Source organism: Haliaeetus albicilla, chromosome 14 (assembly GCF_947461875.1).
Source record: "Haliaeetus albicilla chromosome 14, bHalAlb1.1, whole genome shotgun sequence".
NCBI classification, from domain to species: Eukaryota; Metazoa; Chordata; class Aves; order Accipitriformes; family Accipitridae; genus Haliaeetus; species Haliaeetus albicilla.
Genome location: NC_091496.1, coordinates 6,700,611 through 6,727,613, shown reverse-complemented (window position 1 = coordinate 6,727,613; position 27,003 = coordinate 6,700,611). Strand labels below are relative to the sequence as shown.

The window sequence follows — 27,003 nt, the reverse complement described above, 5'->3', positions numbered from 1 at the left end:
GAGTACTGCATACAAGAGAAGAATGGGAGAATTTGTCTGGGAGGTATTATCTCTTTAATTTTACCATCTTCTGAGGTAGAGCTGTGTAAAATTCATCTTGCTAGACAGAAAAATACATTAAAACACATGGAAAATATAGGTAAAACGCAGTATTACCAATAAACATTTCCTTTTTACTTGGAATCAAACCCAGCGAAACATATAGGTCTGAATTAATGGAGCAGTGCATGGCAGACAAATTACTACGAGTATTATTTCAGAGACTCAAAGTGGCAGTTTTTTCACAATATACTGTCAGACTGCATAGATTGTATAACAGCAGCTTTCTAGTAAAGATAATTTCAATTATTCTCATCTCATTGGCAGATTCTCATCTAAAACTGTATACTCAGGGTCTAAAAATGCATTGCACTGAAAAGAAAACACATTGATTATAAAAGAAGCTCAACCAAATTCAAAAGTGATGTTTGGAAAGACAATAGCTTTGCAATGCCGATATCATCACTTGTAGTATACAGGAAACAGTTAGTGACATTTTCATGCACTGGGTTGATTTTTTTCTTCTCCTTCTTCTTCTCCTCTGTCCACCCTCCCACCCCTGGTCTCCCCCCTTGGCTCATTACACAAAGCAGCTCAACGACATGACGCAATAATGATTGTTTAGCACCCAGCATGCTTTGGGAGACTAGAGCATTGCAAAGAAAAATCACTGAGAAAAAAAAAATCGAAAGGTCCTGGTGGAAAAATAAATAAAAAAAGAAACAAGTGCACATAACATCAATGCCACCTCTGAGAAAAATCATCACTACACGAAGATACAGTATACATAATACAGTATAACATGCACTCTCCAATGATAAGCTAGAAGATCCAGAGTAAGTAAAGACTTCATACTTGTGCGGTTTTTTGTGCAAAATTCTGAAAGACCATGACAAAAATCACAGACTGAAAAAAGTTTTGAGATTGCCAGACAAGCCGTGGCATTCGATAACCACTCCAATGAACGGATCGTTAGCCTGCAGCTATATTCACATTTAGTGAACAGGTTTAAAGTTTTGTGTTGCTCATCATGATAAAATATGAGGCCGTCGAGGCAGTTTGGAAGGAAATAAAGAGCTTTGCTTGTGAGGGGCCAGCCACGACGGTGCTCTGCAGGAAGTGCCACACTTCGATATGCTCTGTCATCATTAGCATTTTTATTGGCTATATGAAGAAGGAGAAATTATATTAACTTAAAAAGAGATTCTATTTGCAGAAAAACACATGCACTAGTAACTCAGCGTGGCCAGGTAAATCTCTTGAGCTTTTTCTCAGAGCAGCACAAACCACAACACTTAAAAATCTATTTAAAAGAAACTAAGATTTTTCTTTGGGGGGGTGTGTGTTAAAATTAAAGGTAATTTACTCATCAGACATACTCTGAGTATGACTGAGGAGTGGTATTCACGGCATTTTTATTTTCTGCTGAATGCCACTGAAAACAGGATCAAGAGCCGTGTTTGGATACCACACAGCAACCTTATTGTGTGCTTTCAGGTCATTAAGAAAAATAAACTTCACAAAGACAGGTAGAGTGAGTTGGTAAAAAGTTTAAATCTGTGATTGTCATGTGTCTGATCTGGTCCAGGAGAGCATGGCTTTACCATTCGCAATCATTTGCACAAAGAAAACAAAGAAAGGGCAAATGATACAGTACTGTACCTCCATGGTCTGAGACTGGTGCATGGCTTTGATTGCATTCTGTGCCATTGCCCTTGTAGAAAATGTGACAAACGCACAGCCTGTGGGAACAAGGGGACAGGGAGCAGGAAAGACAAAAAACAACAAGACAAAAGGGTTGGACGCTTGTTAAACCAACACAGTCTACGAGAACGGCCACAAGACGACACTGTTCTCAGTAGTACATAAAAATAAACAACTTCTCTAGTTTATTTATCGACAGTGCTGACTTGCTAATCTGACCATAGATGAAAGAAAAAAAAATTAGGTGGGGATGGGTGAGGAGAAAGGGGTTTTTCCTTTAATTTTGTTGTTGTTGTTGTTGTTTTTGTTCTTTAGCCACAGGGTTTGAAATAAGTAAGGCTTTTATGTAGACTTTGGATTGCATAGTTTAGTCTATTCAGACCATGCATTAACAATTGCTTGCTATGGCTTTTGTGCAGGTAAATTGTGGATAGTGAATAAAATGACTAGCATCACTGGCAGCTGAACTGGGAACTTAATAAAGGAGTCCATAATGTCACATATTTCCGTGATGCACCAAGAACAACCGTACAAATAAGCAAGAGAAAAACTCCACTGTGTAGCCTGCGACTAAGTGTGAAAAGACTCAGACAAAATTGAGTAATGTAGGTGGAATCTCAACATTTAAGAAAATAACATATTAAAAATAAAAATCTTTATGATTTTTGTTTCTCCGAGTCCTAGACACAAGTATAATTCTTTGACCTATGAAAGCTACCACCAGCTTGAACAAACCTGAAGCTATGTGCATGAATAACTGAAAAATCATTTTTTTCCCTCCTCAGCCTTTTAAATTGTAATGAAAAGCCAGTAGGCTAATGCCTGGGCTATTTTTCCACCCTTTTACTATTGTCAGTCATACGTACACTGGGCATGGTACAGGTCAACTTTTTTAGTGCATGACTCACTGCCCTTTTGACTAATAAAAACATTGCCTTCTGAGATTTACATTTTATTCTTCATGCACCCTTGGGCATCTTAAAGAAAAAGACTGTGAAATTAATGCAGATTCAGGCTGATTTTGTAATAATACCACGGCACACTAAAAGCTTAGCTAAAGCAACACAGACTTATTTCACTTGTGATCTCTAATGACTTTAAAAGTGCATTGATTTTCAGCTCCCTTAGCCTTGCACAGTTTGAACTTAGGTTTCAGAGAATAATTTAGTGTTCCACTCAATTTCCTCAAAACATTATTATTATTACTACTTAAAAGATTTCCAAATGAAGCAAATCTAAGCACTGAGAGGCTAAAGCATATTGTCATTTTAGAGCTAATGCATGAAAGCTACATTCTGGCATCAAAAATACAATATTGTTGCCCCTGTGGCCAATGGGCAAAATAAACCATTTTGCAATCCAACAAGCAACAGATTGTTTGGTTTATGCAAATCAATTTGAGGCATAAAATACCTTTTCTTTTTTGCTCTGTGTGTACCTGGTAAGATTATCAAGTCAAGACTGTATTCACATTTTAATCAAACAACAGTAAGAGAAAGCAATGCCTGATCATTACTGAAAAGCACTACATCTAGTCATGAAAATAAAGTCAATGCATTTTTGCATCATGCGGTATTTTTTTTTTTTCTTCTCTTTAATGTAAAGGCCCTTGATACAAGAGAACCTAAGCTCGCTTCTGTACCTCTGACTGATAGGTGAGCATCATAAAATCAGAAGTCAGAATTCTTTTACACAAACTTCATGGCACTGTTGTGACTCTACGTATTTCTTAGGTAACGTAACAGCTGATGATGTCTTACTATTGTTTAGCCACACTATGTGTTGCTATACTATTCTTATTCAGCAACAAATTTCTGTCAAAGAAAATGATGTAACAAAACAGCTTTCTGTATGGCAATCTAGACAAAATGTGCAGTAGAAGGGTAAATAAACTACAGTACCTCCGCTAGATTCCATATTACTGCTGTGCACTAAAATTAAAGAGGCCCAAATTTACCATCAGACTCAAAGTAATCTCTCTTAAAAACATTTCTGTTATTATCATTAACAGAGGAAATAACACCAAGGGTTTTCATTTCTCGTCTTGCAAATTCAATGGGGGATGAGCACAAATAGACATATACTGGAGGGCAGGCAAGAAACCCCATACAGAGCCTTGAATAATATTGTTTATAATGGTCAAGAAACTGCTTCATTCACTTCTTCCGCTCTCATTATCCAGGAGTGTGTACCATAGTGACAATTACTGAATGGAAGTTTAGAATGCATAAGAAGCATGTGAAATGTCAACAAAAATCAATAAGACACAGTTTATGCATTTATCACAATTTCTACCCAGCAGTACTGCTGTAAGTAACTTACTGAGAGATGTTGCAATTAGCAGGTCTCAAAAGAAATGTGAATCAGCAGAGAAATAAAGCTGCGCTCCTCTCAAGATAAAGCAGACTCTCTCTTCCCTCCCTTAAGCTTTTTCTCTTTTTAACCACAAAGCTCAGCTGTTGGGGACTTTCAGCGCCCAACAGTACGGCAAAACCTCTTTCCTTCTTCCTCAGCCCCAATCCATTTGTGCGGATCCCGTTGCCTTTGTCGTGGAGCGAAAAGACCTTCGTAGCAGATCTCTGTAAAGTGCCATATAGCGAGCTAACAATTTGAAAGAAACTTGTTCTTCGGGCAAGGGGAATGCCTGATGAATGAGGTTATGCGGCTTGAATATGAGCATTTGGAAACAGCATTCCACGGAGAAGATGGGACTGCATTTTAATTACGATTTTCCAGCCAGAGGCTACAAGGTTAGGTCCCCTTATTATCTCCAGTCGACAGGCCATTTCCCACCGATGGACAGTTGGCCATTTGCACAGTAAATACCCAATTTGCCTCAATAACCATGGTAAAAATTCAGTAGACAACCTTATTTCTAAATTATTTTGAAAACCTAGACCTTCAGTTGTTACCATCAAGCACCCCAATTAAATGCTAGCTAATTTAACCATCTTTCCAGACACTGCTACATGTATTGACATTCAAGGGTTATTTTTTCAGCTACCAAACCTGGACACTCACACACAAAATTTGTATATTTATTATCTGTGCCCATATATTTAATTAGGTATGGAAAATGGGATCCTATATATTTTATTATTTGTGAACCATGGGATCCTTTCCTTCATGACCAGACTGCCACACTGGAGGGGAGCTAAGCCTATATGATAGGATTCAGTTCACTTAATCACTGAACTTGCATATATAATTTAGGTATTCAGAAAAGCTGTTCTTCTGAGATGCTCGTAGTCTCTGCCACGGTCAATGGCAGCACCTTTCTCTTCCTATACAGGGAACATTAGCACTTTAGGAGGATGGTTTTGTAGGGCACCTAGAAAATATTCAGAAGCTGGTGTCTAAGGACACCAGATTTCACTTAAGTCAGATGAGCTCTGCCTGAACCATCCTGTACTCTTGCTGCAGCAGTTTCTGAGAGGTTGGGAAAACCTCTTTTCAGCATACTCTCACTCACTGTATATCATGAATACAGGTAGTCTTTTGGGAACATACTGCCAGCTTTAGGACCATAAATCACAATTATAAGAGGACAAGACTAATCAGATTTCATGCCTCATGGTGCAAGGAAACAAGAAAGATTTCCGTGGCCTTTTACCTCATCCTATGAAACACTGCATTGATCGTAGTGCCGTTGGCCGAGGTCTTCTGGACCAATAGCTACAAGCAAACTATTTCTGTTCTACCATACTGAGTCTCGATACTTCAATTACTCCCTTCTTACTGAAGCTATGGAACTCTCTGGGAGAGAAAATGTGGAGAGGGGGATATTTCTATAGCTAATGCCTTGAAATTACTTCGTTTTGTACCACCAGCTACCTAACCACAAAAAAAAAAAAAAAATCCTTTTGTAAATACAGCCAACCTGCAAGTCACCTTGCAATTATTTATCACCTCTTGTTTCAAACTGTCAGGGGTCACTAACAGAAACAAAAGGGGAGGGAGAAAGGAGGTCTATGAGTTTTAGTTGTTTCTCCAAGGCTGCCTTCTCGCCCCTTACACCAGATAAATGATAGACTGGGGAAAGGCTGCTTGAAGTAATTTCCTCCTGCAGGCAGAATCAGAGGGAAGGACCCAGCCCTGTCACAGAAGGTATTTTGGAGCACATTATCACATTTGCCATCTCGGCTGAGAGAACATCTAAACTCACAGGGTTGGTCCTTACCCCCCTCCCACCCCAAACGGAAAGAGAATTTTGAAGAGGCTGTGAAATTTGATAAGCTTCCTCCTTGACCTGTGCTGTCCCAAACCTAGGGCTTGCTGCTCCAGCGATTCAATTATTTGAAATATTTAAAAAAGCTCAGCACTGCTCCATTTCAGCTCCCGCTTCACTCGATTCTTCTCATCTCAGGCTTTCATAGACTGTTTTGAAACGTTCAGTCAGCAGTTCATGCACAGTCTAACATAACATCAATACTTGCGAGCTGCAAGTGAAGTAGAACATTTTTAAGTATGGAAGCCTCAAGGTAAGGTGTCTGATTTCATACCTACAGAAGAAACCTTCCACATAAAACTACCGTGGTCTACCAGAGGTCTTAAAGCCCCCAAACCCTCAGTGAAGCCAAAGGGAGATGCAAAACCCCTTGACATTTTTTTAATCAGGACTAGAGTTAAAAATGGAAGTTTAAAACTGTGGCTTTAAAGTTCTGGAGATGAAAGAAAGGCAGATGTAATCAACTTAAAAAAACCCACATACAGTGACCCCTCTGACACAGAAGAAGCCTCAAGAGATTTTCAAAGTCATCCAAGCAATCGCAGTACTACGTATGATGGCTGCGCAGCTGGTGGTGTAATGGTTGCACTACACCTTCCTAGTTCACTGTAAACAAGGTTTTTCTTCAATGACTGTGAAGAAACAATAGTGAAAAGCTGCCAAAATACTCCTGCAAGAAGTATTTGGGATCCTCTGAGATGAAAGCCTCTATTTAAAGAAAAGATAAGGCTTGAATAAAAAGCTGTGGAAACTGAAGAGTGATAAAAATAAGCTCTAGTTGTGTTAAAATATTTCTAGCTGAGATTGCAAAGTAGACTTTCCCTTTTTTACACAGTGCTAATATAGCACAGTCTGAAGGAAGGAACAGCCTGGGAAACAGCCTTCTAATGAAGACATCACACAAAAATCTGTCTTAGTGGTTAAAATACATTTCAGCTACAAATTCAGACATCAAAATGCTTATGGTACAGACATTTGGTCATTAGATATTGCTTAAGACACACAACAACAGGTCTGAGACCAAGTGCAACAACTCAGCCCAAAGTAACGCATTTTGAAAAAGTCACAGTGAAGCTCTTTAGTTTATGCATATCAGACACATAAATGTAACAAGAGGCACGTCCTGTAAACATGCCTCATGTCTTTGGCTTTACTGACTTCTCTTGACTATTGACCAGATGACAGAGTCTAGATTTTAAATTTCCTGAAGTTCACCATTCCCTCGAAGCATTTCTAAGTGGACAGTCAATTAACCACCCTGCAAAGTACAGACTTCAGTAACTGAAATGTACACAAAACCAGAATCAGATGGGTACCAAAGACCACACTCTCTAACAGTGCCTCGATGACCCTCTGTTGGAATAAAAACCCTTGTAATTATTATTTCATTTCAGACTTCCCTCTGGGGAGGGATGCTGCAAAGCTGCAGTAATGGAAATCTGAGATGTAGTTACTGGCCAAAGGCCAGCACAGAGACACTGGTCACTTGTATGTGTTTGTTCCTTCCCAGCTTCAAAAGAGTTTCAGCAGGGGAAAAAGAAAATTAAATGTGCCATAATGATTGGAAAAAATTAAAATGTTACCACATTACAGCAAAAGAAATAAGGCATGGAGGTGCCTCTGAAGAGCAATTAAAAATACAGCACTTCCACTGTCCTTGTTTCCCATCACTTACACACAAGTCAGAAGGTGGCCCCTAATCCAGGCTGTTCCCATGGCTGGCACTTCATGTTACTTTAGCTCAGAAAGGAGCAGTAAATATCCATAAGGAAAACCAAACAGGCATAAAACCTCCTCACCTACCCTTCACTGCAATTAATCATGATGCAAATACTAATTTTCTTTTACTAATTCATCAAGAAAACCCCTGAATCTGAAAGTTATGAATGGATTTTCATGAAATTAAATTGCCTGACCATGATATAACTCTCCATGCCATTTCTAACCTGCTTTTAAAGCAAAGATAAAAAAAAAAAAAATCTTTGTAATCAATGTCTGCAGAAATGTTCACTTGTCCCATGTGCCTGGTGATGTTTTGTTAAAAAATCATACAATTAGGAGCCTAGAAGATGTAGAAATATGCATTTTGAGCTTTCCCACAATTTTCATGCCATATCCAACTGACTGTACATGTTATTAGCAGGAATTTTTAGTGCATGCCATTAACCCAGTTGACTTCTTTCTGGTATCTGTTATATAAATCTGCACTTAGCAATACAGCAGAATAATTTGCTGTGTGGTGCTCCTGTGATAAGGATAAGAGGATTTTTTTAATCATCATTATGGATGGTAATAATTCCTAGAGTGATACAGAGATATTGATCCACTGAGCTAAAAAAAAACCATTTTACAAAGGTAGAGGAGCATTGCTATCCTTATTTTAAGGAATGGGATAACAGAGATATGATGAGAGACCAACTCACCTACGGTCAATACAGCACATCAGTGGCACAGCTACAAATCAATCTCGGGTACTTCTGGCTATTTTTGCATGGCTGGCTGTGTTAGCATCTGTGGTCGTGTAGACATTACATAGTGCTAGGAGTCAGGAGGTCTGAAAGTTTCCTTAAGCCGTTTACAATAAGTGATTTAAAATCTTAATCATCTGAGGCAGTTCACTTCTGCTTTTTCATGATAATGAAGCTTAGCACATGATATCACAATCATGAATTTTTGTAAAGCATACTTAGCTCTTCAGAAAAAGTGCTGGATTAAACAACCCTGCAGGCTGAATCCTTCTCTTTGAATAATGAATATAGTACAGGCAGTGGCAAGCTTCTTTAGATAGTCCCATGAACCCTGCTAAAGCGAAGGCCAGCCTCCATGTCTGTTGCATCCCTGGTTTCTTCATCTCTACAGCCAACAGGGTATTTTTATTTTTTAATACTTTTTACAGCTAGGAATTACTCTCTGCCAGCCAACTAATTTCACAGGGACTATCCCAGAGCCTTTGGAAGGCAATGCCTTTTGGTTGCTGCCTATTTCTTGTAGCTGGCCAGAATATAACAAGTTACAGATAAAAACAACAATTATTTCTTAGATGCAGGAGTGAACAACAGTGGGGAAAAAAATGACTCAAGGAAAAAAATCTCGGTTTCTTTAAAATATACTGCTCCACCACTGGAGCTTTGTATCATTATTTTAGTCTCATTTTACAGATGAGTTTCAAACAGCTGACAGTAGGAATTTGGAGTGGAAATGCTGATGGTCCATTATCAGTAGTGACAGCAATGGGTGCGACTTTATTAAAGTTCTGTCAACTCTTGGCTAGAAACTACAATAGAAACAACCAGTTCAATCTCCCTCTCTCTCTTTATCTTAGCACTTATATCACACTCATCACCAAGTGTTACATACTCCCTTGATGCCACAGGACGGGATTTCTCCTTGTTACTGGAGCCATGTGGTACACTACAACCCTACGTCTCGCCTATGAGTTGACAGCAGACTGTTACCGTACTAGTGGTAAGGTTGCTGTTGTAGCATGGCCTAAAAGTTAACTGAAACCTTTTTACTCTTTACTACGGAAAAAACAAAGCAGCACAAACCAAAGCTGTTCTACTGAGCAGTGTAATCTGGAGCTATTCCTTGCAACTATCTGCTGGTAGTAAAGATTATTTGCCTGGACCGTTTAACAAAGCTCAAAAGTTGGCATAAACACCTATGAATATACTTTTCAAGCTCTTTTCGTCCAAGATACCATGATGTGCACTTGTTGTGCAATTGAAAAGAGATGCCAAACAGAGTTTATTGGACCATATTTCCATCTCACTGCTGTGAGCGCTGCAAGTTCCCAAAGGCTCTGGCATGGTGAGGACAATGCTTTCCTGAGACAGTGACTGTTTTTCATTCACCCCTCTGTGTCTAGGAGGAAAGCACATCCGGACGGGTGCTGGGAAAACAAATACTGTTTGTGGGAATTAACATCTTGGAAAGAGTAACATGAATTAAAACACATTAAGTATTGGAACTCGTTACAAAATTTAATTGTATAAGTTCTCCCTCTTGCTTTAGTGAAGCAGCTTTTCACCCTGTGCTTTTTCAGCCAAGCTCCCTCCACTACAAATCTCCTTTAGCACCTTTCATTTCAACTGCCATGCCAACTATTTTCCCAACACTTTGCCTTCTCTCATGGAGTGGTGGTTTTGTGAAGCTGATAAACATCTGCCTGAAAACCTGGGTGGCACAGCTGAACTCATTTTCAAGTGTCAACATGGGTGTGTAGAAAGCAATTCAAGTTTAACAAGGCATGATGCATGAGGGCGTGATAGAGTATCAGTCGTGATTGTGACCAAAATAAACCTGAGCGGCAGAGAGGATACAGCTCTGCTACCACTATTGGTGTGTGACCTACCTGGCCTGAGATCTTCAGCCTCCAGCAGGAGAAAGCAGCACAGTAACTCTATGGCTCTGCTGGCCGGCAGATGACACTGCCCTGCCTGATACGCTGGTGACATGGCTTAAAAATCTCAGCTTCTGATTATCGTGAGATTGCTATTTACGGCAGAACAGAACTACCCCACCAACCTCACTCACCCTGTTGGATCTCGTAGTTAGCCTTTCTATGCTCGTACTATGCCCAACGTCTGTTGAATAAAAGCAAGTACACAGTGGGATTTCTAGGGATCCCAGGAAAGATCCGTTTCTTTGTTGGGTGATACTGAGGACTCAAGAAAAAACTTTTGGGGGCTCAAAACATCTGATGCCTAGATCTTGTTATTTCAGCAGTTACTTAGCTCCTTTCCCACTTGTGTCTTCCATCACCGCTTCCCTGTGCTACTTACAAAGTGAAACCAGTGAAAATCAGAAATATCTGTTTTGCCTCAGTGTTGGCTCTAGAAGGATAATGATAGCACTCGCCTCCATCAGTTAACATTCATTACTGAGCTGCAGGAACCAACCTCAGACCTTTCCCCCAGTCTTCCCCAAGGCAAAAGCCATGATCCTGAGGCTCTCCTTGCCTGAAGGGACTGCTGCATCCCAGCCCCAAAAGTTTTGGGATCACAGACTAAGCATGCATAAACATAAGTGTGTAATTTTCTTGGAGCTCCCTCTTTATTGTCAGAGTGTCTCTGCAACAAGTCCTTATTATTCAGAAGTTAGTAAGTGCTTTCAAGCAGCGCCATGAAATATAGGAATACCTGCAACTTCCCCTGCTGAAATTTGTAGGCATTTTAAAGAAGCTGGGCTGCACTCAAAACAGAACTCCCCACGCACAAATTGTTGCAAAAATACTGCTGATCCTGTAGCCTACTGGAAACAAGTAGATCCAAAAGTAAAGAAAAATATCTGTATCTATACCTATATCTATATGCAAAATGGGTACTATTATTTTTTCTGTGCCTTTTGAAAATGTAATAAAATGCATAAACTGTGCTTTCTATGTATTTTTTTTTTCTATAGAAACAGAAGTGATGTTTTCACAGCTCCACACTTAAAATTACTTTACTCCCCGTGCCATCAAATGGCCATGGCTAGTACCACAGCATCCTTCCGCACTGACAGACAGGACTATCGCTATTTTCTTTTCCACCTGCCACCGGCTTTTTGAGAAGGTTCATGCTCTGAGAATAATCTCAGGACCATATACCATGGAGTTAATATGCAGCCTGGGTCATCAATACACACCTATTTTTCTTTCCAATATGTTTTCAGAGGGCCTTTCCCCAAAAGGCACTTTTGCACTCAAAAGGGATCACCGGCTATTGAAGTCTGTGCTGCACTTCGTTCCCAAATTTCAGGTCAGCTGCTTGACCACTCTCAGTGGTGCTGCTTAACACCTCTGTCCTGGTTTTTGGGTTGTGATAGAGGCACGAGATTTACAAGCTCTTTTTAGAAACTTTTGTCCAGGCAATGCTCTTCGGTTCAAGCTAACCTCTTTGTTTCTCAGTTACAGCAGACCTATGTTTTTGCATATAGTTATAGAAAACACTGGAATGGAGGAGATATAGTGCTACAACGTGGGCCAGTTCCCATAACCCTGTATGCCTTCAAGCAGTCATTTACAGTCCTTTTTTTTTTTGGCCTTAAGCTACAAAGCAGAAATGGGGTCAGGGAAGGATGTTTGATTTTGTGAGAGCAGAAAACTGAGGGTGTTTTCTCAGGGTGCAAAGGAACCTTTCCAGCTGACAAACAGGGCGATAACACAAGTTAATATGCTGGCACCGAGACCTTTCTGACACTGGAAATAAAAGGTGATAATTTCAGTCACTGTGAAAAGTTCATGTGGATACCTTCATCACGTGGGACGTATTACAGCGTAACCTCTAGCTGCAGACAGCGGCTATGCCTACCTTGGCTGTGACATATAGCTCCCAATTAGCACTTAAGGAAAGAGACTTTACAGACTGCACACTCACCTCTGCTCAGCCCATCCGGTCCCCGAAGGATTCGGCATTCTTCTATCTGGCCGAACGGAGAAAACATCACCCTGATATCATTCTCATTACACTTCTTCGAAACCATTCCTATGAACAATTTTCTGTCTTCCACAGCTAGAAGATAAAAATAATGAATGAGCAAAGGCCATTTCATCTTTTTCCTGTGATCAATGCTTCATTACCACATCAAACCAAGCTCCAGTCATGTGAGTCTGGCTCTGTAACTGAAGACAAGTCCTAAGGCAAACACTTTATACTTACAACCTCCCATCCCCCCTTCCTTCCCCACCCCAAATCTCTCATTTTTCTTTCTCTCTCTCCTTTTTCTAGTGGTGCTTGCTGTTTATATAACATATTAATTGGCTGCCTTAGTCATTCTGCATATGCCTCCCCATCATGGCTTCTAAAAGAAAAGCGTCCTCTGTTAGAGAGACTTTTAAAGATATCTTTGCATAGATTTTAATTCAGATAAATTCCCTCACCTCCCTCATGTATGAAAGAAATCATGACGGGGGTGAGGGTGAAGAAGGGATTGTGCGCGTAATGATACGAGCTAATGAAAAATATTCCTGAGAAGTGTTTTGAGAGAGCAGCTCCTATCTGAGCTTTCAATTTCAGCCAACTTAATGCATGGCACTCGAAAGGCAGATGTGTAACGACTGCTCTGGAAAAAGAATGCATTAAATTTTCCTGCTTTTTTTTTTTCAGACTGCCACAGCCTTCTCCCCTTCGGGAAGACACAAGGCATATTCCAGGGCATCACTTTAACAAGGGGGCTGCATAATGCTTTCCCAGGGCCAAATCCTTTGATTCGTAATGATGCTGAGTTTGCAAAAAAACATGAAAAAGGTGCTTTACCTGAATTATTGGTAGACTATTTCCTGCCTGCATAGTCACCAAAATCAGCAAAAGCTGGACTGCTGCAGCAGGACGCACACAGTCCTGTTAATCAAACTCAAATTTACAGGTCTAAAGCTGTGGAGTCTTGCCAAAAACGAAAAAGGTCATCAAAACTTAATTCACCCTGGAAAGACTTAAAAATGTGAACATACCCTCCAATCTATATTAAACTAAAAATCTAAGTGCTTATTATACAGTATATACACCAGTGCTTTCTTCTTCTCTTGAAATGGCATGTAAATCCAATTCACTGTTAATGAGCAGACTGTCAGAGTTTGCGGGGAAGCAAAGAGAGAAGGAAAGCTTTACTCCAGAGAATCTGCAGTGCACTTACTTATTTCTATTATTGTGCAAATTATTTTTGTAATGAAGTATTTTCATTTCTGGGCTTACCAAAAAAAAAAAAAATCTTCCCTTGCTCCCCAACTCTCTCTCCTGTACTAGGATGAGTTTGCCAAATGGAATAAACTGCAGCTGAGGAAGAAGAAACTGCATCTATTTTCATAGGATTTTATTTGTGTTATACTTCAACACTTTAAGTGCATTTAATAATTTCAACAATAAAAAGAAGAGGTTCATGTTTATTGATCATGAGAGGGGTTTGAAGTAATTTCTTCCTTAGAATTGCCGACTTTAAAAAGTATTTGTAGCTTTCATACAAGCAAGCACCAAGACCATGCATTTTTCAGAATCTAAAGCAGAGACCAGCTCCTACAATCCCAGCTTCTCACTCTACAAGCTTGCAAGAAAATTGGCGTGAATTTAACACCCAGGAGAAAAAGTTTTCCTCAGCAGAGATTCCTCAAGACTCAACATTTTCATTCACACTTTATATTGAGGTTCCACATGCAGGTTAACCCTCCAGAAAGGATTAACAAGTGATGAATGCACGGGATGAACCAGTTATATACAGATCACGAGCTGAATATGCGGGATTGCAAATAAGACCTGCAAGTTGGGATTTTTATATATAGATATATATGTGTGTGTATTTATGTATATATATATATATTTATGTCCTACAATGAAACTTTACATTTGATTCATAATCTATAATTGGCCTTGATGCTGCTAATAATTATTTTAAGGATGGTAAAACTGAATTGCCTTGCTCACAGCCACAAGGAGAGTCTAGGTAGTCACTTTTGCTGGTGAAAGGATCCCTGTAACTTGGCTGCTTGCAATTCCTATATTGTCTTGAGTAATCTCTTTGAGGAAGGTCCCTGGCCAGCCTGTCCCTTCGACAACAGGGCAGTAGGAAAGGGTATGAGGCAAGGGACCCAGCTGGGCAGCCAGGTATGGATTTCTCCATACCACAAACCGAGATCAGGCTGGGGTAAGCCTTGGTGCCAAGCATGGGTCCAAGCACTGCCTTCTGCTCTGGGTTACGAACCCCTTAGCTCCTGCCTGTGTGTCAGCTAGTACCAGCCAGTTTAAATTTGGGTTGATTTTAGGCTTGAAATACAGCGTGCAGGTCTACGCTAAGGGTGACTGGATCCCAACCCTGTCTTGAAAATCGCTGCTGGCTGAGTTGGACAAATGCCTGCCATGCCATTCCAAAGGAGGTCTCTGGAGTCCTTCTTAGGTGCAAGAACAAAGACTCAAACCAAAGAAAGTCACATGGAGATTCAAAAGAAATGAGATGAAAACAGGAAGGCTTTGTTTTAATTTTCCAAAGAGTAGCAGACGACAAACTCCCCACCGGCCTCTTTCAGTTTCAGTAGTAAACCTATAAATATGCCATTTAACTAACATGATTTGCAGGTTTTCAGCTTGAGGGTGATTTTATAGTAAATTAAACATCCAGCTCCTGTGTACTGTACATCTTAAAAATGTAGATTTCATGAAGAATGCTCAGAGTACAGAAAACATATTGATATGATGACGTGCTCTGCATTCAGTGCTATTAGTCATTGCTGATCAGTGTTGAAGCTTAAGAAAATTGCTATTCTTTTTTTGGCTAAGGGCCCAGCATAAAAAACATTTAAAGGGACAATTGTCAGGATCAAAATGACATGTTTTCGCTCCATCTGATAGAACATCTGATATTATTAAGCTGAAAGAGTTTTTAACGGTACATTATCACGTAGAGAAAGGAATGCTTTTTCAGCTCTGTAAGACTGGCTGTCTGGATTTGTTTCTGCATTTTTGTTCAGCCACTTCTCTCCTTTCCTTCTAAAATGAATGCAGGCATGGTTTGAGAATCAAACAGACAACGGACTGCAAGAAGTATGGGTCAAACCTATTTAGAGGTTAGCAAACTTCCCTTTTGATCGGCCAAGCCTGCTGATTTGCCTATGCATGTTGGGTTGCTCCCATAGACTGTAAAATGAGGAGCCCAACATTAAATGCATGCAACCCAACAAAGCGTCGAGATTGGGAAAGGCGCTACCTGTTGCTGGTTGGAGAAAGGATGGCAGTCTAAAGAAATCCTGCTGAACTTTAGTCATCTGCAGTTTAGGTCTCCAGTTTTAGTCCCAGCTAAAATGTTATCGGTTGGCTGTTGTCAATGCCAAGAGATCAGCTCCTCCAAAGAGTGACTGATCTCACCTCTCCCAGCAAGAGGGAATGGCTTGTTTCATAGGAGTCTCCCCCCGGCTACAGACAGTAGATATGGCTGTTACCTTCCAGCAACTCCCAAAACTTGGTCATCATGATAACACATAGATGTCTTGAGCTCCAGCTGCAGGGATAGGGGGAACAAAAGAGCTCTGAGGGACTGGACAAAGTTTGGGAGCTGCAAGTGCTTTGGGCAATGAGAGCAGGCAAAGGAGAAGGCTGGAGGGAAGGATAACAGGGCACGAGGGTCAGCACCTGTGTGCACATATCTCAAGCATTTCACTGCTGCTTTATAATTCTCTCCCCCACACTAGGGGTAGGCTTCAATAATTCAAAATCCAGAAAATTAATGAAAATCTTTTGGCGAGCTTTTGATATTATTATTTTTGAACCTTGCTCATAGACCTAGTTGTACTTTCTGGCTGTTTTGCACTACTCTGGGGGCATGAAGTAGATACAACCATCCGTAAGCAGCTAGTGGAATGCGTGGCTGAGTACCCCTCATTGATGGAGCAGAAGCAGTCAGAAGGTCACAGTAAACAAGGTCTGAACTTCTAGTTACATGAAGGAAGGTGTGAAACTGCACACTATCTTGATTAACTAATTACAGGGTTCACCTCTAATCCATCCAAACATATTACAAACGCAGGTTAGCTATGCTGCCCAGGCAGTTAGTGCGACACAACCAGCGCTAAGCCTGCTGGATTTGGGGTGGGAATCTTTTGCCCGAACGCAGGAACCCCGTGTGACGAGGTGCAGATACCTATTTTTAAAAGAGATGAGTTGTTCTCATAACTCCATTGACTCTAGCTCTGCAATCACTACTAGCACAGGTGCCTAGGTATCGTGTTCGAATCCAGAGCGTCACATTAGCTATCAAAGGTTATCTGAGATGAAGTCTGCCTCTGCTGCGGGGGCGGGGGGCCTTTTTCAAATTGAGCCTCCTGCCTTCTGACAGCACTACATCCAACTTGCAGAATAACATCCCGAAGAGTCTAATTTTTTAGCTTTACTCAATTTGCTTCAGTAATGAGCATTTCTTGCAGGCTGTGTTAGATAGCTTGTGCTAACCCAGGAGAATAAAGGAGTAGAGATTATTTTCTGTATGCTACAAAAGAATTAAACTCTGTAATAATCATGGGAAATCTCCCTGAAGATGCAGCAAACTTTCCTTTTCTCTCTTCTAAACTCCCCAAATTCTGTCCTGAAAAATCAAAATTATATCCCTTCATTTTACATTTTTGAGGAGTCCAGTTAGTTAAAGAGTGCATTTTCCATCCAGAAGTTGCCTTCTCTTTTGAGCAAATCAAGAAATAGTTAATTATGTATAAATGTTTTTTTTTGTTGGGTTTTTTTTTCATCCAGAAGGGAAGAGGGGGAAAACAGACTTTTATCCCGATTTGTAAGCCTGTGAAAACCCCTTGCATACAATCTGTCAAAGTCACACCTGGATCTGGAGCTGCCTGCATTAATTATCAACTTTTCTATGTGTTAGTGCTAACATATGGCATTTAATTACTCCCTCCAAATCGGGAAAGTTGTGCCACTTAGAATTTCAAAATTATTTTTTCAAGTTTTAGCTAATAAAGTAAATAAAAATAAATTATAAGATCACTCAGCTATCCCCGCCCCCCCCTTTTTTTTTAAATAGAGAATGTTGTCATTTTCCCTGAAGTGGTGATGCTTTGATCCATTTAAGAGCAAACTGTCCACAGGATATACGCCTGAAAGTATTGACTGTTTTCAAATCCTGATCCAAGACACATTAAAGTATTTGCTAAATTGTAGCATGTTAATGACCACAGACAACTTAGAGTCAAGCATGTATTTATGTGCTTTTTGGCATTAGGATATAGGGACTCCCTTTGTTTGACAAAAGGGAAAAATATCCTTAAATGCACAAATACTGTGAGTGATTAACAGTAGAGAGGAATCTAGCAATAGTGGAGCCTTCAAACCGTCCTTTTCTGGCAGGTAATCCTTAACCAAAACTTTGTAAGATAGGTTAAAATAACCACCTAGCAATATAAAGGTGGTCAGACTAGACCTAATGGGTGACCAGACCAGGACACACTACAAAATTCATCATCTGAAAATCTTTTAGGGATGTTTCATTTCTGAACAATAAAAAACTTTTCAGAATCCTCCCGGGTAGAGAAATTAATTAGATCTAAAGGCAAGTCTTTCCCCATCAACACTTGCTGCTAAAAGCTTGGTGGAAGAAATTAAACTTTTCTTCATTTGCATGAGCAGCGAGATGACTCAGACACATGAGATATTGTACGCCGGGAAGGAATGGAGATGATTGCATAGATCTATCAGCCACCCAGTTCCTACCCAGAAGAAAACAGATCTTCAGGTTGCTAATGAAGTCCCAATCCTGCAGAAGCGCCCAGGCACTTAGTCAAACATGTGCAGTAGGTGCCTCTTCCATACCCATCTCCCAGTTTCCACGAGGTGACCTTGGCCTTTTGTGCTAAGGGACAGGTTTCTGAAGTGATGCATATATCTAAAGACAGGAATAGTGATGGAGAACGAGGACCACTTCATCCTGGTGCTCCTGGGCTTGGACGCTCCTTCAAACCTTTTTGGAAGGGACTCAAGACAGGGAGGGGACATCTTATCACACAGCAAATACTGTTCTCTGAAAATGTCTGTAAGATGACTGAGAGGACCTCTCCTTCCTCCCTGTGGAACATGAACAGGTCTCTCAAGTCTTCACAAACACGGGCAAGCTCAGAATTGTCATGAGTGTTCAACCTCTCCTACATACCTTTCCACAAGCTATCTGGAAATTCTGACCAAGAGAATTTCTTTAACCTCTTTGAAACTTGAGAAACACCACTTCACCTATAAAATGTAGTGGGATCCTCCCACTATTCAGAAATCAAAGGGTTTCAAGCATTCCTCAAAAGCTCAAACATCACAGATGATGAAAACCAAGATGTGTTAGCATGCCTTCTTTTTTTTCCCCTTTGAACTTACCAATCTGGTTGAAGAGGTACAGTTTACAATTTGCTGTTGGCACAGATTATATACCTCCTCAGATGGATAGCCTGAAGCATATGGGAAACACGTGCCAAACAGGCCTCCGCATCCCCCATGCTGCTGTTCTTTCTCTTTTTGGCTCTGCAAGCTGCTTGCAAACTCTCACCTCCTCCATAGATCCCACGTCTACGCCCCATCTCTCCAAGGAGTTGTACCATTGTTACCATTATCATGATATTAGTTTGTCTTCTGTCTCCCCAGTCATTAAAAAAGAAGAGTTCACCAACCCCAGAACACGCCTATCAGAAGTACCTACACCCTCCAGGAGTCTAAATTTAAAAAAGTGTTTAATTTGACAATTGCAACCTCTGATCTGTCAATGTGTTTTCCCCAAACTACATAGAAAGGCAAGGAAAAAAAGCAAAAAAAGCCAGTCCCTTGTGATTTTCATGCGAGGGATAGGTGCAAGAAAATAAGAGAGTATTCCCACAGTGCAGACAGGACTATTGTGCAGATAACCCTGGTCTAACAGCAGCAGCAAGGAGCTAACCTACTCTGCTTTCCAAGCAGGTGTTATTTGCAGAGCAATACAGAATTTGCACAATTTCCCATAGCGCTTTGCCAATATGTTCAACCTCCTTTAGGACAAAAAACTTTAGGCAATGAACAACTAACTCATTGGGAGTCAATTTGGGCTCATTGCCTCTTACTTTTCTAATTTGCCAAGGAACTTGAGGTGAAATTTGTCTTTGAAAGAAGCACCCACAGAGGCTATACTTAGTTCAGAGGGTCCAGGCGTACCTAAGGGAAAATGGTGCCCACTGCAAGCACAATAAATACTAGGGAGCGGAGTCTGGATTCCAACTGCAAAGTTCTCTTTTACAGCAGTGAGGCCTGAAAAGTTCTGTCCTTCTGCCCATGCAGGTGCCTCAGCCTCTCTTCTGAGCATTCAAAGACAGTGAGAAATCACTGCTAAAACTCAACCCAAGAGAGAGAACGCCATTCCCTTACAAATGGGTCATGGCTCAAATTTCCTGTGCTTGTGGCCAGTTTTGTTTTGAAAGTTGTCATAATAGGAAACTTAGCATAATGTGAAGTTTTAATTTCCTTCCAAACTTTATAATCCTTGGAGAAGCCTGAAAATGGGATGCACTACAATTAGCAAAAAAGAAGCCTTAAAAAAGCCTTGCGGAGAGATTTAGAGCCCAATCATAATTTACATTTGCAGGTATGTAGATCTCTAAGTGCACGGCTTCTGCCCTGATTACTAATTAATGAGGTGCAAAGATGCCTGTTGGAGGAACCAGCTCTGATTATGTGGGCCTTATGGGAAAATGAAGCTCTTGCAATCTAAGAAGGCAGATGATATCTTTAACATATATTTTAGAAAATTACAGGAACAAATCAAGGGGCAAAATATACACATGTATATATTTTTAAAGAATCACACACAGCCAGGTTGCGTTACCATCCGATTATCTTATTTCCTTGAATATACAAACCTGGCATGTTTAATAGATTTAGCATGCTGTCTATTTTGCATGTCATATACATCCACTTAGGCAGTACCCTAGTATTCTGAATAGATATTACTGTCTTTATAGCATTCATTTTACAGTCGTTGAGAGGAATAAGTATACAGAAAGCTGCAAGGTGGGTTTCCCAGTTCAGAACCAAGCATATGATTAAAACCTAAATTTGGCTCAGATTCAGAATAGCATCATTCTATAAAAAGGAAAAAAGGAAGTTTAGGCAAATGTTTAAGGCCCATCAGCTGCTTACATGGTTTGTTAACACAGGACTGTTTTTTGTTTCTTTCCTTTTTTATTTTCACCATTATAATTTCATTTCCATCTTATTAATTCAGGTGCTTCCCCATCACCTTGCTGCTAGGAGAACACAAGGGAAAGATGTATGTAGTGAGGTAGGCCGTGACATACAGTGGGTACAAGGAAGACCATTTTTCAGAACATTTCCTTCCTTCTTTAAAGCAGAGGATAAATGGGAGTTCAGAGCAGGTCAACATCTTCCCCAACATTTCAGGAGTAGGGAAACTACCTCATCGTTTTCACCACACCAGGAGTAAAGCAAAAACTCTCGCAAGGTTGTGTTTGCTTTAGTTTAAAGAGAGTCACCATTAAGTAAAAATAAATTAAACACATACCATTTGACTTTTCACTATCTGCGGGTTTCATCTGAATAGGATGATGCATCTAAAAACAAAAATGAAAAAGAGTAAGGCAGGTTGGATAGTCATAAAAAATCAAGAATCACATTTTTAATGAAGGGCTAAAAAGATACACGATTAATATTAAACTTGATGAAATGATATAAATTCAAAATAACACTGTATTATAGGCTTTTAAGAAAAAATAAAATGGTAAAGGAGCATTTTATAACCAGGAAGATTAAAAAAAGTAGATCATTGGGCCCACAGGACTCATAAAACTTTAATTTGCTGCATCTAGTTTCAGAAGACCTCTAAAGTTACAGCCCTCATTAGTTTATGGCATGCTTGGTTTCTGTTTTACCAACTTTTTTTTCCTTGAGCACAACCACTGCCAAAACTGAGATGGAATTTTCAAGTAATTTAAGAGCTAGCAAGCAGTTCAAACATACTCAGAGGAGTTGAGTTTGACAAATGAACTTTGCTTGTAATTAAAAAACCGTGGTGATTCTTTCAGGACTGAAGAGGAAGGGACTCATGCTTCCTATAATAGCTTCCTATAACTGTTTAGTAACTCATCTTTTTTTCTTTTTTTTTTTAAGAATACAATATACATTCATTCATAAAGCTTCCATCACAACATGACAGAATTCTGGCTTCCATAAAAACTCCAAATACTTTTTCCTTTTCAGCCTCTTCCTCCATTCACGTGTCTCTTACTGCAAAAGAAACCAATCCCTGTGTGCAGCACGCTATGCTGACCATCATGTGGCATCCTACCTTGGCACACTCGGTACGGTGTGTCCTCAGCTTTCATTACTCAATGATGCTCCCCCCACACTGAACTGTTGATAACTCCAACAAAATTTTTATGAAGGGTGTTTTCTGTTGCTTCAGGAATAGCAACACCACAGCAGCTGAGCTCCCTCTGATCAGAGTGTCTGGCTTTTCCACTGGACACTGGTTATAGCCAGCCACGTGTCCACTGTGATGGACTCAGGGAAATTTTTCTACAGCTTCTCAAAAGCCTTCAGAACTGACCTCACATTGAGTTTCATTGTGGGAGATGTTTAAGCTTGCAAAAACCCCCACTTTTATTTTCTTTCATAGGGCTCTGCAGGATTGCTGGGATTTGACTGCACAAACCTTCCGGCAGCAGCAGGGCCACTGCCTTTTCTCTCCTCAGCAATTCCTCACCATTTCACGTGAGCAGGTAAAAAAATCTATGCTCTTTCTGCTTTTGTATCATTTTTCAGTGCAGCAGAGCCGAGTATTGCCTCAAAATGTCAAAGGCAATTTCATTTCTTTTTTATAAAAGACTATTATGGCAAAGTTTGGGAAACAAAAACAGCTGAGCAGGAGAGAAGATCCATGCACTCATTTCAAATGTGCTTTCAAAGCAGCACAGAAAACCAAATCTGCATTGTTTTTGGTGAAGTCACTTAACTTCCAGGGACACAGTTGCTACATTCTTTAGAAAATATAAAATATTGCTGTGAAAGTTTCCGTAAGATTTACTCAAAGTCAAGATCGCTCCCTGGCCCTGCAAATCAATGCATTCCTTGCACTGATTGCAAAACTCCCCACTGTGCCCTACGGAAAAGGCGAAGCCACAAGGTGCAGGATGCATAAATTTGCTTCAGTTTCAACAATTCTGTTCTCTTTGAATCATTTGTTTCCCAAATGGACTTTAATAGCCCAGCACTTGTCTGCCACCACTCTTATTCGATCTAATTTATAGAAAAAAGGGAACTTTTATTGTACTCTATCTTCTTTAGCTAGTGCTTATCTAGTTTATCCTGGCATCAACAAAACATTGGGCACCGCAGGAGACTTTAAATTTGTGGGAATGTGATGCAGCATGTCCATTCAGTAAGCAAAAAGTGAAAGAAGAAAAAAGGTGTAACTTGCTCCATGAGCCCGTTGCAGGTATTGAAGTCTCTGAGGAGCAATGGAGTGGTGAGAAAATAGAGGAAAGAAAATCGAGTATTGTAAATTTGGGAATATGCAGGCTATAGAAGAAAAACCCAACTCAAATCCAGACCTTTCATAGACAGAGTATCTATTGCTCTTTCTAGCTGCATTTATGTGCCCCTAAGTGGAGATATTTTGAATAAAGGCTATTCTAACAATGTTACAAGCTTTTCAATTTTCAAACTGCCTGAACCAGAGAAGCCAACTTTAGACCAAATTCATGTGAAGAAGTTATTTTTGCAGCCCCGTGGTCACAACACAAAGATCAGTGTTAACTGACAAACACAGTTACCACATCAGAAATCATCCTCTTCTGTTATACATAATTACCCCAAGTTCATTGTCAGTAATCTCTTACATTCACAAAGCAAGAAGCAAGATTTAATAAGACGCTTCAACTGAGTTTTGACTTGATTTCAAAGTTTACTGCTAAAACCCCATGGTCCAAATTCTCTTTGCACCAGCAAGCGAAGTCAGGAGTGATGCCGTTGCGCTTAACAAAATTATATTGGTGCAAAACTAATAAAAGATTCAGATCAGGCCTGGAGAGTTTAACCTGCAGACTACCCACAGTAAAATGGATGTGATACACAAATATGGTTTCAGTGAAGAGGAAGGTGGAAAAATACGTTACTGACGGTTTCCTAACATGAGAGGGCTCGTGTTGAAGCTTGTTTAACCCTGACCATCACCAACTGATACGTTAACAACCTTTAACACTAGATTCAATAAAACATGCCATTTATAACCCGAAATGGGTTTTACAGAGTCACTGGTTCGCATCTCATTATTAAACTCATTGCTGACCTCTAGAGACAACTGCCGTGACAATACATATTATAAGCTCTCTACCCATAAAATATTTAAAAGTAGGTGTAAAAAAGAAAAGAAAGAAAAGAATGAGTCTCAAAGAAGTGTGCAGTGAATAAGAAAATTAAAGGGGCAGAGACAAAGGCTAAATAGGTACTATCCTTCCACTCTACAATGAGCAAAAAAGAAAATAATCTATGCGTTTTATATCTTGCTTGTATAACTGCAGGCTGTAAAATAATAAAATAGCTGTGCTTTCTGAGGCCCTCCAAAAGATTATAGATGATATAAACCTGTTTCAAATTAGATGCCACCCACTAGAATCATGTCATCTACTGAAATGAAGGATTTCATGTCTTATCAGAAAGCTGTTATTGTAGCTATACATCACAAAGCCATACACTTATGGATCTCAAGGTAAGTGATTTCTCAGTATGTCAGGCTGTCACACAGAAAAACAGGAAACATTTTCTTCTGTGCTTGAAGAAAGCTTTGCTTATGAAAATACAGTATTTATGAATGCACGGTTGCAATTAATAAATAGGCAAGAGTAAGAAAAATAACTGCAGCAAATAATTTATAGACATTAACATCATCCGATGCTCAGACCATAGACTAAAAGAGAGCAACACAGCTCTCAGGCAAGGGTTCTTTCTGAGGGTGAGCAGCTTCCCCCGGCAACAGGAATATCAAAACCAGACTGGAGTACGGGCTGCAAGAAACAACCTCTACTTGGCAATATTTATGGAGCTCTACCGAATACAGCTGTGCAGCCAGTAACGGCACGACCTACCTTTCCTATACATGCTCTCCATGCATAGGTCTCAAAACACGCCATGGCACCGTTTTACAACCGAGGGCGGGCAAATGCCTGTTGCCCAAGGTTGCGTGGTGCCTTGCTGGCAGCGAAGCGGGCTCCGTCCGCTGCCACCGAGGCCACGCAAAGCCCGAGGCCACGCTCGTCACCCCTTCTCCTTGGGCGCATCCCAAGCAGGGGTGCTGATGCGGTCCACGGGAACCAAAAAGGGAAAGAAACAGTTGTCGAACGTGCAATCCTGCAAATCCCCCTGAAATCAATGAGAATCTGGCCGCTAGCTATGTCGAGGGCAGCAGCGGGACCGAGCCGTGGCCTAGAATTACAATTGACTAGATACATCTTTTTTCCCCCTCTTTTTCCTGAGTACATCCCACTGTATGTAAATATAACTTCATTAGAGGAAAAAACACAGCAGAGCAACCCAAAAACCTCTCAAAGGCACGCATCTTCTCCAGCTTTAGAGCCTCAAAGTCATCTTTTCGACAATAATAATGCTACCTATTTACATTCTTGTCAAAGCCATGTGACATCTGCATGGGAGAAAACAAGCCGGCTAAGAGTCTATTTCTGGCAAAAATATTGCAAGGAAATTAGATTAACCTGGGTGGAATTCTATCTGGGAATTTGGAGTCTGTCGTGGTGATTAAGTCATCATTTCTGTCAGATTACTCTAATCGGCTGTCAAATACGATTCCACAACCCCATCTGTAACTTGGCATCCTCGTTATTCAGTCGATGTTACCTTCTGTATACAAAACAAACACCAAACAAGGAGGTGTGTGCAGCCTAGCATTTAGCAGAGTCATTAGCCGTGATTACTATTGTGTGCTTGCACATTGCACAAGGCGGCTCGTTTTATTTAGGCAGGGGATGCTTCAAATCAGGTGTAATCTTAAACCGGGAGCTCTAGGGGTGAATGGGGAAGAACTGTCTCCAGGCACAGCCGAGCATGGGATTGGCACGCTCCGAGTCACCACCGCGTCACCAGCAATTGCTTAAATCTCATTTCAGAGTTGTCAGCATATTTGGTGGAAAGGCTTTTGGGCACTTGCTTTCCATCCATTTTCTGAAGACAAATGGGCACTCAGATGTTCTAGGTAGGCTAAAGACTTCCTGCAAGCAGTAATTTCTGCGAGTGAAGCAAGGTTTGTAGGCTGAGGCAGTCAACACTCTAAATGATCTGTATCGGTTGGTTTAATAAGAGCTATTTTGTTATGTATGTGAGTATGTTTGTCTTACAGAGGACTTTGGTGATTAAAAAGCAGGAAATGCCTTTCAGTGAAGATGAAGGAGCTGATGGGCTCAATTTGCTGCAGCTGTGTTGAGTCTGTGAAATTCGGGTGCCCTCAGCACCTCCGCAACTCTGGCCATGTAATTAGACTATGAAAAATCATTATTTTACGGTCCATTGAAAAAACACCTTCATACACGATTACTACATCTATTAGCAGCTTTTATTCTCTGTTCCTGCCGCTGCAGACTGCACGTGCCTCGCTCCCGTCAGTCTTCGTGCCTTGAGGAAAGAAAACCACTCATCAAGGAAGGACCCCGAGCGCACGTAAACCTGCCTATGCCTTCACTCAGCTCAGTATGTCAGACAACGACCATCTCCTAAAAGTCCCCTAAAGTTAAGGACAGTGTGACTTTACACCATGGGAGTTTAAGGGATGTGTGTGGAGGATGTTATCCATGATTCCTCACTCCTTACCATTCCTCTCATTATCTTTCTACAACCGTTTAAAGCCACCAGCAGATTTCTAGAGCTCCTAGCCCTCTTTAGACCTGTCACTTTGCTCTCTTCCCTGTCGTCTCCCATGGCTATAAGCTTTTAGCCATGGCCCAGCTCAGTTTGTCCCCTACCTGTCACCCTTGCAGAGTGCATCGCGGGGAATCACAACACAAAATTGAGCTAAACCTTCCCCCAAGCAAAGGGTAAATTTGAAGAACTTGGGTTACTCGGGTAACATCCAAACCAAACAAACTGCAATAGGGTTAAATGATGACAGCTTGCATGTATCTTGTCATTTCTAGCACTTTGGGACTTGCTTCTTGCTAGCATCAATCATTGTTGAAGCCAAAGGGGACTTCTTTCACATTTTGTACATCTCAGAATTGTAAAATGGCAAGAGAGAATGCGGGAGAGAGAATCAGAGATGTCAGACCTTAATAAAACCCTAATATTCTTCTTGGGGAAAGGATTATAACTCCATAGACTTTTTGGAACCAATAGGAAAACCAAAGAGGAAGAAAATACTAAGGAGCAGCAGGGACAGGCTAAGGGCACAGGAGAAGAAAAGCACCTAAGGAGGAACCAGCATGAAAAACAGCGGGAAAGATTAACTTTCTTTGCCTGACTCTGGTCCGGGAATGAATTTAAAGTTTTCTCCAAGCTCCTCATCCAATTAGTGACTGCAGCTTAATTAGACAAGTAGTCCAA

The 27,003-nt window shown here is 40.5% G+C and overlaps 1 protein-coding gene across 11 annotated transcripts in view; it reads right to left on the bottom strand.

Moving 5' to 3' along the window:
* CELF2 (CUGBP Elav-like family member 2) overlaps window positions 1-27,003 on the bottom strand; it is a 386,169-nt gene that overhangs the window by 61,441 nt on the left and 297,725 nt on the right. For all 11 annotated transcript variants that reach the window (XM_069801585.1, XM_069801581.1, XM_069801583.1 and 8 more), the window contains 3 exons: window positions 20,963-21,011; window positions 12,331-12,465; window positions 1,702-1,781 (listed from right to left, as the gene is read on the bottom strand). In XM_069801585.1, coding sequence (XP_069657686.1) covers window positions 1,702-1,781; window positions 12,331-12,465; window positions 20,963-21,011 — 264 coding nt within the window. The remainder of the gene's footprint in view (window positions 1-1,701; window positions 1,782-12,330; window positions 12,466-20,962; window positions 21,012-27,003) is intronic.